The sequence below is a fragment of the Bombina bombina genome, chromosome 4 (genome assembly GCF_027579735.1).
Source record: "Bombina bombina isolate aBomBom1 chromosome 4, aBomBom1.pri, whole genome shotgun sequence".
NCBI lineage: Eukaryota > Metazoa > Chordata > Amphibia > Anura > Bombinatoridae > Bombina > Bombina bombina.
The window spans coordinates 837,959,093-837,980,225 of record NC_069502.1 but is presented as its reverse complement, the minus strand read 5'-3'; the positions used below and the strand labels follow the sequence as shown (position 1 = coordinate 837,980,225).

At 41.0% G+C, this 21,133-nt stretch overlaps 1 protein-coding gene across 1 annotated transcript in view; it reads left to right on the top strand.

The window, feature by feature from the left end:
* Positions 1-21,133, top strand: part of LOC128657212 (zinc finger protein 260-like) — an 80,376-nt gene that overhangs the window by 44,448 nt on the left and 14,795 nt on the right. The window contains exon 10 of the mRNA XM_053711469.1: positions 15,693-15,800. Coding sequence (XP_053567444.1) covers positions 15,693-15,800 — 108 coding nt within the window. The remainder of the gene's footprint in view (positions 1-15,692; positions 15,801-21,133) is intronic.

The following is a 21,133-nucleotide window of genomic DNA, read 5'->3' as shown; positions in this document are numbered from 1 at the left end:
CCTTTGTGTCCATTCCAGACCAGCACCTGATCATAGACCATATCCCTTTAAATTGTTAGAACATTTATTTCAATAATAAACCTTGTTTTTGTATTAAATATGTATAACTATGAGTGAAATACTTTATTTTAATATATTATACACTAGTCCTAAAGCCCGTTCACACGGGCCATTTTTTGCAGTACAGCGGTCCCACCCCTTGCACTCTGTCCCTCCCCCTCTCTTTTGCTCTCTCTCCCCCCTCTCTTTTGAGCTCTCTCTCTCTCCCCCCTCTCTTTTGAGCTCTCTCTCTCTCCCCACTCTCTTTTGCGCTCTCTCTCTCCCCCCTTCTCTTTTGCGCTCTCTCTCTCCCCCCTTCTCTTTTGCGCTCTCTCTCTCCCCCTCTCTTTTGGGCTCTCTCTCTCCCCCTCTCTTTTGCGCTCTCCCTCCCCCCTCTCCTTTGCGCTCTCTCCCCCCCCTCTCCTTTGCGTTCTCTCCCCCCCTCTCCTTTGCGCTCTCTCCCCCCTCTCCTTTGCGCTCTCTCCCCCCCTCTCTTTTGCGCTCTCTCTTTCCCCCATCTCTTTTGCGCTCTCTCTCCCCCTTCTCTTTTGCGCTCTCTCTCTCCCCCTTCTCTTTTGCGCTCTCTCTCCCCCTTCTCTTTTGCGCTCTCTCTCCCCCTTCTCTTTTGCGCTCTCTCTCCCCCATCTCTTTTGAGCTCTCTCTCCCCCATCTCTTTTGAGTTCTCTCTCCCCCATCTCTTTTGCGCTCTCTCTCCCCCCTCTCCTCTCTCTCTCTCTCTCTCCCCCCTCTCCTCTCTCTCCCCCTCTCCTCTCTCTCTCTCCCCTTCTCTCTCTCTCTCTCTCCCCCCTCTCTCTTGTGCTTTCTCTCTCTCTCCCCCTCCCCTCTCTTTTGCGCTCTCTCTCACCCCCTTTCTTTTGCGTTCTCTCCCCTCCTCTCTTTTGCGCTCTCTCCCCCCCTCTCTTTTGCTCTCTCTCCCCCCTCTCTTTTGCTCTTTCTCTCTCCCCCCCTCTCTTTTGGGCTCTCTCTCCCCCCTCTTTTGCTCTCTCTCTCCCCCTCTCTTTTGCGCTCTCTTCCCCCCTCTCTTAGCACTCTCTCCCCCAGTTCTTTTGCGCTCTCTCTCCCCCTCTCTTTTGTGCTCTCTCTCTCCCCCTCTCTTTTGCTCTCTCTCCCCCTCTCTTTTGCTCTCTCTCTCCCCCCTCTTTTTCTCTCTCTCTCCCCCCTCTTTTTATCTCTCTCCCCCCTCTCTTTTGCGCTCTCTCTCTCCCCCTCCCTTTTGCGCTCTCTCCCCCTCTCTTTGTGCTCTCCCCCCCCTCTTTTGCTCTCTCTCCCCCATCTCTTTTGCGCTCTCCCCTCTCTCTCCCGCGCCCAGCCATGCCCCTTTCACGCCCGGCCACGCCTCCACTCACGCCCGTCCACGCCCACATCTTCCGCAGATTATGGATCAGCTAGGGAGTAGGACTCAAAGGCCAGATGTGTTTGTCCTCGTGCTGTCTCTACTTCGCATGACAGCTTCGGACAAACACACTTGGCCTTTTATATAATAGGATGTGTTTTGTGCAAATATTCAAGAGCTAAAGGGACATGAAACCCAAAATGTTTCTTTCATGATTTAGATAGAGCATACAATTTTAAACAACTTTCCAATTTACTTCTATTATTTAATTTGCTTACTTCTCTTGTTGTCCTTTGCTGAAAGGTTTATCTTGGCAAGCTCAGGAGCAGCAGATAATCTAGGTTCTAGTTGTTGATTGGTAGCTGAATATATATATCGATTGTGATTGGCTCACCCATGAGTTCAGTTAGAAACCATTAGTGCATTGCTGCCCCTTCAACAAATGATACCAAGAGAATGAAACAAATTAGATAATAGAAGTAAATTAGAAAGTTGCTTAAAATTTTATTTTCTATCTGAATCATGAGAGAAAATTTTTGGGTTTCATGTCCCTTTAAGTCCAAATTAAACTTTAGTGCTTCAGATAGAGGATAACATTTTAAAACAATTATCTAATTTTCTGTGTTCCTCTTGGTATCCTTTGTTGAAAAGTATACCTAGGTAGGCTAAGGGGCAGCAATGCACTACTAGCTAGCTGATGTTTGGTGGCTGCACATATATACCTTTCTCCTGTTAAGTGTGATCAGTCCACGGGTCATCATTACTTCTGGGATATTACTCCTCCCCAACAGGAAGTGCAAGAGGATTCACCCAGCAGAGCTGCCATATAGCTCCTCCCCTCTACGTCACCTCCAGTCATTCTCTTGCACCCAACGAATAGATAGGATGTGTGAGAGGACTATGGTGATTATACTTATTTTTATACCTTCAATCAAAAGTTTGTTATTTTATAATAGCACCGGAGTGTGTTATTCCTTCTCTGGTAGAATTTGAAGAAGAATCTACCTGAGTTTTTACTATGATTTTAGCCGGCGTAGTTAAGATCATATTGCTGTTTCTCGGCCATCTGAGGAGAGGTAAACTTCAGATCAGGGGACAGCGGGCAGATTAATCTGCAAAGAGGTATGTAGCAGCTTATTATTTTCTGACAATGGAATTGATGAGAAAATTCTGCCATACCGATATAATTTAAACTCAGCCTTAAATGCAGTAGCAGCAACTGGTATCAGGCTGTCATGTATGTATATTTTACACTTCAGTATTCTGGGGAATGGCACTTCACTGGAATTATACTGTGTGCATAACACTTTAGCCTAATTTGCAGGGACTAGCAACAGGCTTTTTAATAACACTTAATTTATGTTAAACGTTTTTTGCTGGCATGTAAAATCGTTTCATTTTCTGAGGTACTGGGTGAATAAAATATTTTGGGCACTATTTTTTTCCACTTGGCAGTTGTTTTATTTAATTTATGACAGTTTACTGATCTCTCTCACTGTTGTGTGTGAGGGGGAGGGGCCTTTTTTGGCGCTTTTGCTACGCATCAAAAAATTCAGTCAGAAGCTCATTGTATTTCCTGCATGATCCGGTTCATCTCTACAGAACTCAGGGGTCTTCAAAACTTGTTTTGAGGGAGGTAATCACTCACAGCAGAGCTGTGAGATTGTAGTTGACTGTGATAAAAAACGTTTATTTCTGTAACTTTTTTTCTGCTATCAGGGTTAGTTATCCTTTGCTAATGGGAACAAGCCTTTGCTAAAATTGTGTTTTTTACAAAGATTTGATGCTATAACCTTTCAGTTTATTAACTTTCAACTGTCATAACTCTTTCTGTGCTTCTTATAGGCACAGTACGTTTTCATATTATAGTAAATTACTTGAAAAGTATTTCCAAGTTGCTAGTTTATTTGCTAGTGTGTTAAACATGTCTGATTCAGAGGAAGACATCTGTGCTATATGTGCTAATGCCAAAGTTGAGCCCAATAGAAATTTATGTACTAACTGCATTGATGCTACTTTAAATAAAAGTCAATCTGTACAAATTGAACACATTTCACCAAACAACGAGGGGAGAGTTATGCCGACTAACTCGCCTCACGTGTCAGTACCTGCATCTCCCGCTCGGGAGGTGCGTGATATTGTGGCGCCGAGTACATCTGGGCGGCCATTACAAATCACATTACAGGATATGGCTACTGTTATGACTGAAGTTTTGGCTAAATTACCAGAACTAAGAGGTAAGCGTGATCACTCTGGGGTGAGAACAGAGTGCGCTGATAATGTTGGGGCCATGTCAGATACTGCGTCACAACTTGCAGAACATGAGGACGGAGAGCTTCATTCTGCGGCTGACGGTTCTGATCCAAACAGATTGGATTCAGATATTTCAAATTTTAAATTTAAGCTGGAAAACCTCCGTGTATTACTAGGGGAGGTGTTAGCGGCTCTGAATGATTGTAACACAGTTGCAATACCAGAGAAAATGTGTAGGTTGGATAAATATTTTGCGGTACCGTCGAGTACTGACGTTTTTCCTATACCTAAGAGACTTACTGAAATTGTTACTAAGGAGTGGGATAGACCCGGTGTGCCGTTCTCACCCCCTCCGATATTTAGAAAGATGTTTCCAATAGACACCACCACACGGGACTTATGGCAAACAGTCCCTAAGGTGGAGGGAGCAGTTTCTACTTTAGCTAAGCGTACCACTATCCCGGTGGAGGATAGCTGTGCCTTTTCAGATCCAATGGATAAAAAGTTAGAGGGTTACCTTAAGAAAATGTTTGTTCAACAAGGTTTTATATTGCAACCCCTTGCATGCATTGCGCCTGTCACGGCTGCAGCAGCATTTTGGTTTGAGTCTCTGGAAGAGACACTTGAATCAGCTCCATTAGATGAGATTACACACAAGCTTAAAGCTCTTAAGTTAGCTAACTCATTTATTTCAGATACCGTAGTACATTTAACTAAGCTTACGGCTAAGAATTCCGGATTCGCCATTCAGGCGCGCAGAGCACTGTGGCTAAAATCCTGGTCAGCTGACGTTACTTCTAAGTCTAAATTACTTAATATACCTTTCAAAGGGCAGACCTTATTCGGGCCCGGATTGAAAGAAATTATCGCTGACATTACAGGAGGTAAAGGCCATGCCCTGCCTCAAGACAGAGCCAAACCTAAGGCTAGACAGTCTAATTTTCGTTCCTTTCGGAATTTCAAAGCAGGAGCAGCATCAACTTCCTCTGCTCCAAAACAAGAGGGATCTGTTGCTCGCTACAGACAAGGCTGGAGACCTAACCAGTCCTGGAACAAGGGCAAGCAGGCCAGGAAACCTGCTGCTGCCCCTAAAACAGCATGAATTGAGGGCCCCCGATCCGGGAACGGATCTAGTGGGGGGCAGACTTTCTCTCTTCGCCCAGGCTTGGGCAAGAGATGTCCAGGATCCCTGGGCGCTAGAGATAATATCTCAGGGATACCTTCTGGACTTCAAATACTCTCCCCCAAGAGAGAGATTTCATCTGTCAAGGTTGTCAACAAACCAAATAAAGAAAGAGGTGTTTCTACGCTGCGTACAAGAGCTTTTATTAATGGGAGTAATCCATCCAGTTCCACGGTCGGAACAGGGACAAGGGTTTTACTCAAATCTGTTTGTGGTTCCCAAAAAAGAGGGAACTTTCAGGCCAATCCTGGATTTAAAGATCCTAAACAAATTCCTAAGAGTTCCATCGTTCAAAATGGAGACTATTCGGACAATTTTACCCATGATCCAAAAGGGTCAGTACATGACCACAGTGGATTTAAAAGATGCTTACCTTCACATACCGATCCACAAAGATCATTACCGGTATCTAAGGTTTGCCTTTCTAGACAGGCATTACCAGTTTGTAGCTCTTCCATTCGGATTGGCTACGGCTCCAAGAATCTTCACAAAGGTTCTGGGTGCTCTTCTGGCGGTACTAAGACCGCGAGGAATTTTGGTAGCTCCGTACCTAGACGACATTCTGATACAAGCTTCAAGCTTTCAAACTGCCAAGTCTCATACAGAGTTAGTACTGGCATTTCTAAGGTCGCATGGATGGAAGGTGAACGAAAAGAAGAGTTCTCTCTTTCCACTCACAAGAGTTCCCTTCCTGGGGACTCTTATAGATTCTGTAGAAATGAAAATTTACCTGACAGAAGACAGGTTAACAAAACTTCAAAGTGCATGCCGTGTCCTTCATTCCATTCAACACCCGTCAGTGGCTCAATGCATGGAGGAAATCGGCTTAATGGTAGCGGCAATGGACATAGTACCCTTTGCACGCCTACACCTCAGACCGCTGCAATTGTGCATGCTAAGTCAGTGGAATGGGGATTACTCAGACTTGTCCCCTTCTCTGAATCTGGATCAAGAGACCAGAAATTCTCTTCTATGGTGGCTTTCTCGGCCACATCTGTCCAGGGGGATGCCATTCAGCAGGCCAGACTGGACAATTGTAACAACAGACGCCAGCCTACTAGGTTGGGGCGCTGTCTGGAATTCTCTGAAGGCTCAGGGACAATGGAATCCAGAGGAGAGTCTCCTACCAATAAACATTCTGGAATTGAGAGCAGTTCTCAATGCCCTTCTGGCTTGGCCCCAGTTGACAACTCGGGGGTTCATCAGGTTTCAGTCGGACAACATCACGACTGTAGCCTACATCAACCATCAGGGAGGGACAAGAAGCTCCCTAGCAATGATGGAAGTATCAAAGATAATTCGCTGGGCAGAGTCTCACTCTTGCCACCTGTCAGCAATCCACATCCCGGGAGTGGAGAACTGGGAGGCGGATTTTTTAAGTCGTCAGACTTTTCATCCGGGGGAGTGGGAACTTCATCCGGAGGTCTTTGCCCAAATACTTCGACATTGGGGCAAACCAGAGATAGATCTCATGGCGTCTCGACAGAACGCCAAGCTTCCTCGTTACGGGTCCAGATCCAGGGATCCGGGAGCGGTCCTGATAGATGCCTTGACAGCACCTTGGACCTTCAGGATGGCTTATGTGTTTCCACCCTTCCCGATGCTTCCTCGATTGATTGCCAGAATCAAACAGGAGAGAGCATCAGTGATTCTAATAGCGCCTGCATGGCCACGCAGGACTTGGTATGCAGATCTGGTGGACATGTCATCCTGTCCACCTTGGTCTCTACCTCTGAAACAGGACCTTCTGATACAGGGTCCTTTCAAACATCAAAATCTAACTTCTCTGAAGCTGACTGCTTGGAAATTGAACGCTTGATTTTATCAAAACGTGGTTTTTCTGAGTCAGTTATTGATACCTTAATACAGGCTAGGAAGCCTGTTACCAGAAAGATTTACCATAAAATATGGCGTAAATACCTATATTGGTGCGAATCCAAAGGTTACTCTTGGAGTAAGGTTAGGATTCCTAGGATATTGTCTTTTCTACAAGAAGGTTTAGAAAAGGGTTTATCCGCTAGTTCCTTAAAGGGACAGATCTCAGCTCTGTCCATTCTGTTGCACAAACGTCTGTCAGAAGTTCCAGACGTTCAGGCTTTTTGTCAGGTTTTGGCCAGGATTAAGCCTATGTTTAAAACTGTTGCTCCGCCATGGAGTTTAAACCTTGTTCTTAACGTTTTACAGGGCGTTCCGTTTGAACCCCTTCATTCCATTGATATAAAGTTGTTATCTTGGAAAGTTCTATTTTTAATGGCTATTTCCTCGGCTCGAAGAGTCTCTGAGTTATCAGCCTTACATTGTGATTCTCCTTATTTGATTTTTCACTCGGATAAGGTAGTTCTGCGTACTAAACCTGGGTTCTTACCTAAGGTAGTCACTAACAGGAATATCAATCAAGAGATTGTTGTTCCATCCTTGTGTCCAAATCCTTCTTCAAGGAAGGAACGACTTCTGCACAATCTGGATGTAGTTCGTGCCCTAAAATTTTATTTACAGGCAACTAAAGATTTTCGACAAACGTCTTCCCTGTTTGTCGTTTACTCTGGTCAGAGGAGAGGTCAAAAAGCTTCTGCTACCTCTCTCTCTTTTTGGCTTCGTAGCATAATACGTTTAGCTTATGAGACTGCTGGACAGCAGCCTCCTGAAAGAATTACAGCTCATTCCACTAGAGCTGTGGCTTCCACTTGGGCCTTTAAGAATGAGGCCTCTGTTGAACAGATTTGCAAGGCTGCAACTTGGTCTTCGCTTCATACTTTTTCCAAATTTTACAAATTTGACACTTTTGCTTCTTCGGAGGCTATTTTTGGTAGAAAGGTTCTTCAGGCAGTGGTTCCTTCTGTATAAAGATCCTGCCTGTCCCTCCCGTCATCCGTGTACTTTTGCTTTGGTATTGGTATCCCAGAAGTAATGATGACCCGTGGACTGATCACACTTAACAGGAGAAAACATAATTTATGCTTACCTGATAAATTCCTTTCTCCTGTAGTGTGATCAGTCCACGGCCCGCCCTGTTTTTTACGGCAGGTAAATATTTTTTTTTAAATTATACTCCAGTCACCACTACACCCTTTGGCTTCTCCTTTCTCGTTGGTCCTTGGTCGAATGACTGGAGGTGACGTAGAGGGGAGGAGCTATATGGCAGCTCTGCTGGGTGAATCCTCTTGCACTTCCTGTTGGGGAGGAGTAATATCCCAGAAGTAATGATGACCCGTGGACTGATCACACTACAGGAGAAAGGAATTTATCAGGTAAGCATAAATTATGTTTTTGTCATTGGCTCAGCAGATGTGTGCAGCTAGCTCCCAGTGGTGCATTACTGCTCCTTCAACAAAAGATACAATTTGCTTAAAGCGACATGAAACCCAATTTTTTTCTTTCATGGTTTAGATAGAGAATACCATTTCAAACAACTTTCCAATTTACTTCTATAATTTAATTTGCTTCCTTCTCTTGTTATCCTTTGCTGAAAGGTTTATCTAGGCAAATTCAGGAGCAGCAGAGAACCTAGGTTCTAGCTGTTGATTGGTGGCTGCATATATATATATATATATATACCGATTGTGATTGGCTCACCCATTTGTTCAGTTAGAAACCATTAGTGCATTGCTGCTCCTTCAACAAATGATACCAAGAGAATAAAACAGATAAGATAATAGAAGTAAATTAGAAAGTTGTTTAAAATTGTATTCTCTATCTGAATCATGAAAGAAAATTTTGGGGTTTCATGTCCCTTTAATTCTCTTGGTACCAGAAGTAAATTGGAAAGTTGTTCAAAAATGTTTGCTCTATCTGAATCATGAAAGAACATTATTTTTAGTTTTTTACGTTCTTTTAACAATTTTATTTCAGATCTCCAAAAGCCCTAATTTTTCCAGTGCTATTTTGTATTGCTCTTGAGTGTAACACTTAACTCGCCAATGTAAGATAAGAATTAGTAGTAAATCCTGCAATATCCATTCCAAGTATAGGGTGGTGTAAATAAATGTCGGCCTTGACATGAAACCCCAAATATTTCTTTCATGATTCAGAGAGAGTATACCATTTCTTTCATGCAAGTGGTGAGAGTCCATGATCGTTTACTCTTGTGAATTACTCTTCTCTACCACTAGGAGAAGGCACATATTCCCAAACACCAAGAGCTCTATAAAATCCTTCCAACCTCACACATGTTTTACTTTGCCTCTGCTGGAGGTGGTTGAAGAGTGAAGTTGTGGATTTGATTCTTCAGAGAGAGTGGTTTTCAGTCTATATTGATGCCCGGTTTCCCTGCAGAGTACAGTGTTTGTCAGAGGGAGGTATATGAGGTATGGTTTATGATTCTTCTTTAAATTATGGGACATTTTTCATACACCCTCTATAATTGGTCCCATGGACTTATCTGTTGCCTCCCTTTATGGATCTACAATATAGTCCTATTCCATAACATCGGCTTATAAGTTTCAGTTCTGGTTTGGCTTGCTGTTGCTTGTTTGCAAGTGGACAAGTGTCTATTGGTAAGTATCTTTCTACCTGCAGGCCACTTTGTATTTAAAGTGAACTACTGATTGTGCTCAAGGGTAGGGCATTCCTCTCCTTTTGTATAACTCAATTATTGCACCTACAACTGTAATGTACTCCAATACTGTACTTGTTTGTTTGTGTATGTAATGCATCCCTGTAATGTTTTATTATTACTTGTATAGCACTGCGTAATCTTCTGGCACTTTATATTACCTGATAATTATAATATATTTTTATTAACATTTAGACACTCATTTATATATGTTTTGGGAACTTTTTATAGTTCTTTATATATTTGCTAATAAATACAGCCCTGGGACTGTTATTTTTCGGCGCTCCTTAGTTTTTTGCGCGTCGGCCTCTGTTTTAGGCTCATATGGGTTGTGCACATTGGATTAACGCTTCTCAGCTTAGCATCCCTTTAGTCTTCTATAGTTCGCTCCGGTTTACACTGGGCGGGTTAGCCCACATCCCTTTAGTCTTATTATACTTTACCTGCACGTTGGTTTACACACGTCGGGTTAGCGCACGTTTACTCAGTTATATGCGCATCGGCCTTTGCTGCACAGAATCCCCTTTTTAGTTTGTCAATTTTTTTTTGCGCGATTGGAGGATCCTTTTCTGTCCTCTAACTTAATGTTAATTTCTACTGCTTTGTTTTGCAGTTTCGGCTTAGCTCACATTTGACCTTTGACTCTATTTTGTAAAGCTTCTTAGGAGGGGTAAGTGGTTTCCATTCCTCAAGAGCTTTTTCAGGTTGTTTTATTTTTTATTGCATGGCTTTGCCATATGCTATACAAGAGCAGCTGGATTCTGTCCCTAAATCTGCCCAAGAAACTGAGTCTCCTGAACACCTTTCTACCATTAGCAGGTGTGCTTATTGTAATAGAGCTGAAGTGCCTTCTTCAGCTCATTAATATGGCTCATGTTTAGATTTGTTAATGCAACCAGAACAATCTAATGCTGTTTCTCTGGGTACTAAGGCACCTACTGTTTGATCATTACAGGATAATGCTAATGTAGTATCTCCTACCATCAATTTTTTTTTATCAAGACTGCAGTTTCTGAAGCATTGGCTGCTCTCCCTCCTTCAAACAAGCGTGAAAGGTCAATTAAGATTTTACCTTCTACAAGTGCTATGGGTCCCAGACCAAGGATACTGTTTCCTCTTTTATGTTTAAAGTTGAACATATTTGTTCTCTTTTAAAGGAGGTCTTAATTACTTTAGGGGTTAAAGATCCTAGAGTTTGTGATGATAAGCCTACTAATAGTTTAAATTCAGTTTTTAAGACTGTTGTGTGGTACTTCTTTTAAGGGCACTTTAGACAGAAAGTTAGAATCTTTTCATAGAAGGGCTTTTGCTCCTGCAGCAGCCTTGACTGACACAGAAGCTCTGTTAGTGTCATGGACACTATTTCTACAGGCAGCAGGAGTAAAGGTGGGAGAAAGATGCAGATTCAAACTTAGTTTGCCAGTGCAAAAAACTGAAAGCTGTCTGGGAAGTTATAGTATTTCTAAAACACATTCTAATGATTTATTTATGCACATGTGAGGGAAACAATATGTGTTTTCATGAGCCACCTTTATTCCAAGAGCTCTTAGAGATATAAATCCCGTCAGAGGATTATAAAGGCACTATAAGATCAGCGTTAGATTTAGATTCCCTCAGCAAGTCTGTCAGTCGTTACTAACTGCTGTTTCTTAGAATCACTGTGTATCCCATATGTGTTTCTGTCATAAACAGACGTCTGCCTATAATTTTCACCAGTTATTATCTGACTGTACCTGCGTTAATCAAATCACTGTGTCTTAGTTTAAGATACATTTCACTGCTTGAATATATTCGTTGAACCTGTTATATCTGTCGATCGTTGTTCTCTGTGAATTACCTGTCTATATTTGTATAAGGTCAATCTCATTAATTGGCCGTGTGATCTTTCCCTGTTTATATTTGTACAAGCACTCCCTATACACATTCACACTCTCTCTGAAGTGAATGGGCACTCCTCTGTAATGTTTAACAGACCGAGAGAGATCTGGGATTTCCTTTTCCTTGGATCCGCAGTGCACTGTGAAATTGAATCAGATCAATAGTCAACCAAACTCTACTCACTGGCTCAAGTTGTGCATCATCGAAGAGCTTGCTGGAAAGGATCCAAATAGGGCTTTAGGCGGCTCAGGCTGGGACAAACAAATTCTTATACACAGGATAGCATCACAACCCGAATGATTCTTGGGCTCATAGCCTCAACCTAGCCTAGTAAGTTAATTAAAACGAGCTAGCTCCCCACCAGGTATCTTGTGCACAGTGCTACATCTACTTAACAATCTCACTAACTGAACTTCGCGCCTCTCTGTCGGCTCTCTCTTCCCCGCCTACTATGCTCATGATGAAAGAGAGAGCCGGGCGCTGATTGGCTGGGCTCTGGCAGAGGCTACCAATAGACATAGCCTCTATTGAGCTGTATGGCCTGCACGTTAAGCACCACTGGGTGGCAATCTTTAGCAATGCTCCTCTAACACATCCATATTGTGCAAAGGAGGGGCAGCGGAACGGCTCACAGCCTCTCCTTCTTTGCACAATATGGAATCTTGATAGATGGTATTGGCTACTAATCTAAGTATATTTTTTGCATGGCGGGGGAGGGCTGAGAGGGCTGGGGGGTACATTAGGATACAAAAAAAATATATATTATAAATTAAAAAAAAATCTTTTTTTTAATTATTAATAAAGTGTAATTACACACATAGGACAGGAGAGGCGCTGCCTCCTATGACTGCACGTCACTGTGATCAAATTTGTAACTCAGCTACTTGGTCTTCTTTGCATAATTTTACTAAATTCTTACATTTTATCTTATTTTTTTTTATCATTTTTATTGAGGACAAGAGATATACATAATACAATAGCTTAGATAAAACAAATCTTCAAATATACATATCATATTAGGTCATATATGTTTGCAGTTGATTACATTCCTCTTTTTCTTTTCCCCTTTTAGCAAAGTAATAGATCACTCTTGGACCTAGTGGTATAGTCTGAGTTAAATCCAGGGGTTTATACATATCATTATTGAAAAATAAGGAAAAGCTTTAGCAGAAACAAAACAACAAAGAAAAACAACAAAATTGCATCCTATTAGATCCTGATGCTAAGGTAGTTATTCTATATAACAACTATTTGATGCAAATGCCTAATTTGGGTATTCAAATAAAGAGTATTCCCAGACCATGGAATTCAAATTAAATATAGAACAACAGTAGAACAACAACATCAACAACACTTGACAAATCTAATGAGCCGATGTACTGTATTTAAGTTAATATATGTTAGCAATTGGATATAGATATATAATTACTCTTTGAAAATATAGAGTGCTAGGCACCATTCTTGTATATCAAACTAGTACGCTACTATAAGGCTGGTTTAATTTTATCCACATGGTCCTATTTTGGGTAGTAAGTAAGTCATGAACAATAAGGTCCATGTGGTTAAGAACTCCCCTGAGTTCCATTATAAGAGGATAGCTATACCGTCACTTTAACAGTACATGCCTGTTTTCTTGGCATTAAGTATACAAACTTATAAAGATTCAAAAGGCTCTACATATTGCCATAAAAGCATCATACTCATTTCACGTAGAACTCTGCACTCCTCTAGAAATTATATTTATTTATAACGCTTTATGCATATTTATTTAGTTATGAATAAAACCTGGCAGTATAGATAAAAACTTTCTGCCCAGTCTGTGGTGTCGGCCGCAAGCCGCAGAGCATGGGCTCAACTAGTGGGATAGCAGGTTAGGTAACTGTCTGATCAATATTAATTAAGACCTATTGTCTTTCAAAAGAGAATAATATGACACATCACTAACACACAAGCATAAGTTGTACAAGGGCCTCTAAATATGATAGCAATGGATGAAGAAAAAAAACATGTTGAAAATACAAATAAACTTAACCAAATGTAGAACCAGACAACGGGCAGTGAGTCCAATTTTCAATTTAAGGCCTTAGTGGACCGTGTATTTAAAGGAAGAGCTGGCATGTAACTTCAAACACCCAGAGTTAGTCTTTAATGGGCGCAGTGTCTCAGTGATTTTTTCGGCAAAGTCCGATGTATTGGTTGGCCACTCAGGATATTCCAAGTAGAGACCGTCTGGTTTAATGGGAGCAGGTGAGATGCAATCTGTCTTGGAGGTCCAAACTACACGGGAGCACCCCCCGGACTCCCGCCGCAGCATGGAACCTAGCGACTTCCTAACTGAAAGCTTTTTCTCACAAGCTCCGTTGCCTGGTGTCCGCAGCTCTGCTACAGTTGTATGCGGGTCTAATACAGCGTCCGGTAGGTTTCCGGCAATCAGATTGATATAGTTGGTGTAGGTAGTACAATGCCCCTTCTCAGAAGTCGCCTTGTAGTAAGCCTGCTTGTTAGGTAGTGATTGCTTCTGCAGGTGAAAAGGCTTTATCGGGGTATGTCTGTTTTTATCCTCTTCCTGCATGGATTAAGCTTCTGAAGTAATAGAGGTGTTACGATCTCTGTGCTTATCGCAAATCTCCATCAGGCAATCCCAGGGAGCTTTATCAATCAAGCTCTGAAAAACACCCTTGAGTCTCGCCATGCAGTAGTCTAATCTGCTCAGAAGGCCTGCTTCTCTATCAGCGGCCATCTTAGTTGGTCTGTGACGTGCCTTGCCGGTCAAGTTTTCTCTTGCTTGGGTAGCGATCCACTGTTATTCCATCCAAATAAGTAGTGCAGGGATTGTTTTAAGTTTTTAACACCCAAATTAGGACAAAGAACCTCGGCGTGCCGAGGGGGGTAGCGCTGCCTGTTATGAGCCGCCACTCCAGGCCTCAAATTGCCCGATCTTGCCTTCCTGCGTCAAAAGCACAGCTAATATCCTGGCGTACAGTGTGCCTCTCTATAGCACTGAGATATATATTGTTACTGTGGTGTATATGCTGTAAAATTATTCCGTTGCCGGCGGTTTTTCAGAACTTCAGCTGGAGAGCTAAGAAAATGCGACCATTTCTGATCGCTGCACGGACACGCCCCCAAATTCTTACATTTTTATGTTTTTTCTTCTCCTGAAGCAGCCTTTGGTAGGGAGGTTCCTCAGGCAGTTGTCTGTTTTTTTCGCCTGTTTGACTTATTTTATCTGCATTAAAAAATAATATTGGGGATTTAATTTCTCAGTGAAAAAAGTTTTTTTAAATCCCTTTCTGAATGTTATTACCCCTTTATGTTATTACTTGTGGACTCCACAGCTTGGGCATTAGTTCTCAACAGTAAAAGATCATGGACTCACCACCTATATGAAAGAAAACATAATTTATGCTTACCTAATAAACACATTTCTTTCATGGTGGGGAGAATCCACATCTTTTTTTCCCCTGCTATTTTTTTGGCTCTTGTCCCTTTTTCTTACCTCACTTGCTTGGCTATACATTAGACTGAGATATGTGTGAGGTGGGAGGGGTTTTATAGAGCTCTTGGGGTTTAGGAATCTTTGCCTCCTCCTAGTAGAGAAGAGTAATTCTAAAGAGTAAGGGATCATAGACTCTCACCACCCTGAAAGTAATGAATTTGTCATGTAATCATAAATTATGTTTTTAAACAACTTTCCAATTTACTTCATTACTCAAATTTCTTCATTTTCTTGGTATCAAAGGATACCAAGAGAACAAAACATATTAGATAATAAAAGTAAAATGGAAAGTTGTTTAAAATTGTATCCTCTCTGAATCGATCTGAAAATGTTATTTCTCTCATGATGATTGTGTGCAAAGTCACACTAAGGGTAATGTTAACGGTTTTGCTCTACTTGCGTCTCATGAATGCAGGTAACAGGTGAGTGCGTGTGTGATGTGTCTGAGGGATGCAGAACACAGGTGAGTCAATGAGGCATATGTATCAAGCTCCGAATGGAGCTTCAGGCTCGCCAGAAACAGCAGTTATGAAGCAGCGGTCACAAAGACCGCTGCTCCATAACCTGTCCGCCTGCTCTGAGCAGGCGGACAGACATTGCCGGAAATCAACCCGATCGAGTACGATCAGGTTGATTGACACCCCCCCTGCTGGCGGCCTATTGGCCGCGAGTCTGCAGGGGGCGGCGTTGCACCAGCAGCTGTTGTGAGCTGCTGGTGCAATGCTGAATACGGCAAGCGTATTGCTCGCCCTATTCAGCGAAGTCTGGCGGACCTGATCCGCACCGTCGGATCAGGTCCGCCAGACTTTAATAAATATGCCCCTATGTGTGACGTGTCTGAGGTATGAAGGTCACATGTGAGTGTTTGTGTGCGTTTAATTGTAAAACTTCCTTCTGCAGTTTAAATTTGACCATATTTGTATGATCTGTACAGGTGATGTTAAGACTGAGGTCACACTTAATGCTGAACAAACAAATGATCTGTACGTAAAGAGTCAGCTGGAAGCTGTGAAGCAGGAAATCTGTGACAATATCAGTACAGGTGAGTGCACGTGAGTGATGTGTCTGAGGGATACAGATCATCTGCCCCACTAGGCACAAGGAGGTTTATATTACGGGAAAGGGAGACTTTTTAGAGCCATTATCTCTTTACAATAAAACACACAGATTAAAATACCCTGTTATTTGTTGATTGTGATATAATTAATGTAGGAGTGAAATTTAAGTCTAAATATAATGGGCAAGATTACAAGTCGTGCAGAAAATCTGTTGCGTAAACACCACGCGCTTTAAGGTTTTTGCACATTTTTGGTTGTGCAGCTATTACAAGTTGAAAAATACAGCACATAAACCAACTTGCAATTTAGCGTGCGCTTACATGTATTCCCCCATAGAGATAAATGGAGGAAAAAAAGTGGAAAAAACTTACACCTGCGATAGCGCATTTTCGCATTCCCCATAGAAGTCGATGGAGAAATAAAAATTATTGAAAAAAAACAAATATGCCCATTGCGCATATAACATAGCAGATTCGCATTAATAAATGAGAAATATTAACAGTATATACATAGTAAAAATCTTTATTAAATATGAATATTGCATAAATATGTATTATGTTTTATCTGCTTAATGGCAAAGGGATATAATGCACTTGTATGTATGTATGTTTATATATATATATATATATATATATATATATACTGTATGTATATATATATATATATATATATATATATATATATATATATAATATATATATATATAATATATATATACAGTATATTTATATATATATATATATATATATATATATATACTGTATATATATATATATATATATATATACTGTATATATATATATATATATATATACTGTATGTATGTATATATATATATATATATATATATATATATATGTGTGTGTATATATATATATATAATATATATTTATATATGTGTACATATATATTAATTTTTTAAAATGTGTATATATGACTAAATACATATATACATACATTAATATATATGTAAACATTTTTATATATATATCCAAGATTAGTGGTGGTGAATGGAAAAAATTGCGAAAATAAGTATGACAAGTGTAAATATATAGTAATGAGAGTACTCAAATACTAAGGGGTTTAGTTATCAAGCCGTCAACCTCAAATACGCTGGAATTCCGCAGCGTATTTGAGGCGAGGCTGATTCGCCTTAGTTATCAAGCCCTAGATACCGGCAAAAGTAGAATTTTGTGACGTAAGCTTCGATCCGCCGGACTCAGTCCGACACAGATCGATTCTTACGTCACTCCAGATGTTTCCGCACACAAGTGCGGCACAATCTGACTACTTTTGCTAGTTATCAAAAAACTAGCATGTACGCTCGGCACTTTTCAGGCCCAGCGTACCCTGGAGGCGGCGGATCCCATAGGAATCAATGGGAGTCTGACCATAGCGAAAGTTCATGTTCGCTGCTGCCAGACATCCCATTGATTTCTATGGGAGCTGTCTACACCTAACACCCTAACATGTACCCCAAGTCTAAACACCGCTAATCTGTCCCCCCCTACACCGCCGCAACTAAATAAATGTATTACCCTCTATACCGCCGCTCCCGGAGCCCGCCGCAACTGTATTAAACATGTTAACCCCCTATACCGGCGCCCCCGGAGCCCCCAGCAACTAAATAAAGTTAGTAACCCCTAAACCGCCGCTCCCGGACCCCGCTGCCACCTACATTATACCTAGTAACCCCTATCCTGCCCCCCCTATACCGCCGCCACCTAGAATATATTTATTAACCCCTATCCTGCCGATCCCGGACCCCGCCGCAACTAAATAGTTTAACCCCTAAACCGCTGCTCCCGGACCCCGCCGCAACCTATCTTAAACTTATTAACCCCTAATCTGCCCCCCCTACACCGTCGCCACCTATAATAAATTTATTAACCCCTATCCTGCCCCCCCTACACCGCCGCCACTGTAATAAAATTATTAACCCCTATCCTGCCCCCCCTACACCGCCGCAACTCTAATAAAATTATTAACCCCTATCCTGCCCCCCCCTACACCGCCGCAACTCTAATAAAATTATTAACCCCTATCCTGCCCCCCCTACACCGCCGCAACTCTAATAAAATTGTTAACCCCTAAACCTAAGTCTAACACTAACCCTAACACCCCCCTAACTTAAATATTAATGAAATACATCTAAATAATATTTATCTTATTAACTAAATGAATCCTATTTAAAACTAAATACTTACCTTTAAAATAAACCCTAATATAGCTACAATATTAATAATAATTATATTGTAGCTATCTTAGGATTTATTTTTATTTTACAGGCAACTTTCAATTTATTTTAACTAGGTACAATAGCTATTAAATAGTTATTAACTATTTAATAGCTACCTAGCTAAAATAAAGAGAAATTTACCTGTAAAATAAAAACTAACCTAAGTTACAATTACACCTAACACTACACTATACTTTAATAAATTATTCCTATTTAAAACTAAATACTTACCTGTAAAATAAACCCTAAGATAGCTACAATGTAATTAATAATTACATTGTAGCTATTTTAGGATTTATATTTATTTTACAGGTAACTTTGTATTTATTTTAGCTAGTTAGAATAGTTATTAACTATTTAATAACTACCTAGCTAAAAGAAATAAAAAATTTACCTGTAAAATAAATCCTAACCTAAGTTACATTTAAACCTAACACTACACTATCATTAAATTAATTAAATTAATTACCTACAAATAACTACAATTAAAAACAATTCAATAAACCAACTAAAGTACAAAAAATAAAAAAAGCTAAGTTACAAAAAATAAAAAAAATAAGTTACAAACATTTAAAAAATATTACAACGATTTTAAGCTACTTACACCTAATCTAAGCCCCCTAATAAAATAACAAAGCCCCCAAAATAAAAAAAATCCCTACCCTATTCTACATTAAAAAGTAAACAGCTCTTTTGCCTTACCAGCCCTTAAAATGGCCTTTTGCGGGGCATGCCCCAAATAAAACAGCTCTTTTGCCTGTAAAAGAAAAATACAACCCCCCCAACATTAAAACCCACCACCCACATACCCCTAATCTAACCCAAACCCCCCTTAAATAAACCTAACACTACCCCCCTGAAGATCATCCTACCTTGAGTCGTCTTCACTCAGCCGAGCACCGATGGAACTGAAGAGGAGATCCGGAGCGGCAGAAGTCATTCCCAAGGGGCGCTGAAGAAATCTTCCATCCGATGAAGTCATCATCCAGGCGGCGCTGAAGAGGTCTTCGATCCGATAGAAGTCATCATCCAGGCGGCGTCTTCAATCTTCAACCATCCGGAGCGGAGCGGAGCCATCTTCAGAAGGGCCTACGCGGATCCATCCTCTTCTTCCCGACGACTAACGACGAATGACGGTACCTTTAAGTGACGTCATCCAAGATGGCGTCCTTCGAATTCCGATTGGCTGATAGGATTCTATCAGCCAATCGGAATTAAGGTAGAAAATCTGATTGGCTGATTCAATCAGCCAATCAGATTCAAGTTCAATCCGATTGGCTGATTGAACTTGAATCTGATTTCTCAACCTCAAACAGGTTGTTTCATCTGATGAAACAACCTGTTTGAGGTTGAGAAACGCGTCATAAGTATTAAAAGCCATTTTATTGAAGTTGTCTGTGTTGTGGTTTATCAATACCAACTGAACAACACACAAAAGATTACACCTCTGCAGCACCTGAAGTCCAGCCAACAGGAGACACACTCAGAGTTTCAACTAGGACAAGTGCCTTTGGAGCTTGGCTTCCACAGTGTACTAGCCACTGATAAGTGCTAGCCTGCTTTCTTGCACTGGTCACAGCACAGTGTCACACCATCTGGTAAGCATAATACTTACTTATATCTATACCTACATATCCAGATGGTATCACGCTATTGTGGCGCCCTCTTTCTACTTTCTATTGTAATATCAAAGTGTATAGGGAATAAAATATGTGTACAAAACCTATTAGTACTATATATATTTTAAAAAGACTACAGTGGGTCTTCACTGCTGTAATTCTCCCTGATCGGCTACACTGAACTGCTCTACTTGCTGGCTGCTGCTGTTGCAGTCTACACTCTCTATCTTTATGCTTTAATAAGATCTGGAGTGAGTTTTTTTTTAAGTAGATATGATGATAAAGTAGGATAGAGACATAACTTGATTAGCAGTGCCAGTGTTTGTTCCACACGCGTGCAAGTCTGCAGCCCCTCCTTCCCTTACCACCAGACCGCTCTCTCATTGGCTAAGTAATGGCTATGCATTATGGGACTTGTAGTTAGTTCCTAGCCTTGGGAGCTCCCCCTGCTGCCCGCCCATAGAAATGGCCCAACCGCACACTAAAAACTGTGCTATTAGCAAAGGTATAGGATCTGTTATGGGCGGAGCAGCAGGCACATAGAAAAAATTTGCAAAGGGCTTTAGCAGGCTATACCTCTCTACCGCACGTGCGGTAGAGAGGTATAGAGGTATATAAAAGTTTTTTTTTTTATTAAACTGGACAGTAGACTTTTTTTGGCAGAATAAATATAATTTTTCCTATAGGGGGGGCTATTGGAGAAATTTATATTTATTCAGCCAAAAAATGTATTTTCTTTCTTTGTTTCTTTTTTTTCCCAGGAGGCTCACGTGCGGTTGTGATCATATGGAGGAGCCTCCACTGTGTAGAAGACTTTTCAAGACTTGTAATATCTGCACAATGAAAATTGTGCGCTAAAACCATATCACTCGCGGGAAAGACATAACACGCAACTTGTAATCTTGCCCAATGAGTGCAAAAGACTGAAATTGGCTGCAACACAGGGGGATTATATGGCTTATTAAAGAAAAAAATGTTTTTGTTTGAATGTTATTAAATCTCTTAATATAGCTGACTTCTTCTGTCATATCCCTGTGTTACACACCCCACAAGCAACACATGTTAACATAACTGAGCCCTTTTTTTTTTTTTTTTTTTTTAAATTATAGTTTAGAAACCCACAGCTAGATTACTAGTTGTGCGTTATGAGTGAAAAAGCAGCGTTATGGCGTTTTTTTTCACTACCGCTGGTATTACGAGTCGTGTAGGTATAGCTGGTACCGCACACTTTTTTGGCCGTAACGCAACGTAACTACCACACCTTACAAAAAGTCCTTTTTCAATGGGACTTCTATAGCGCCAGTATTACGAGTTTTGCCTGGGAGGCCAAAAAGTGAGCGGTACAGCCTATACCGACAAGATTTGTACCGCCATCTAAAGTCAGTACTTATGGGTTTTGCGCTACAAAGCTGTAGCATAAAACTCATAACTAAAGTGTTACAAAGTACACTAACACGCA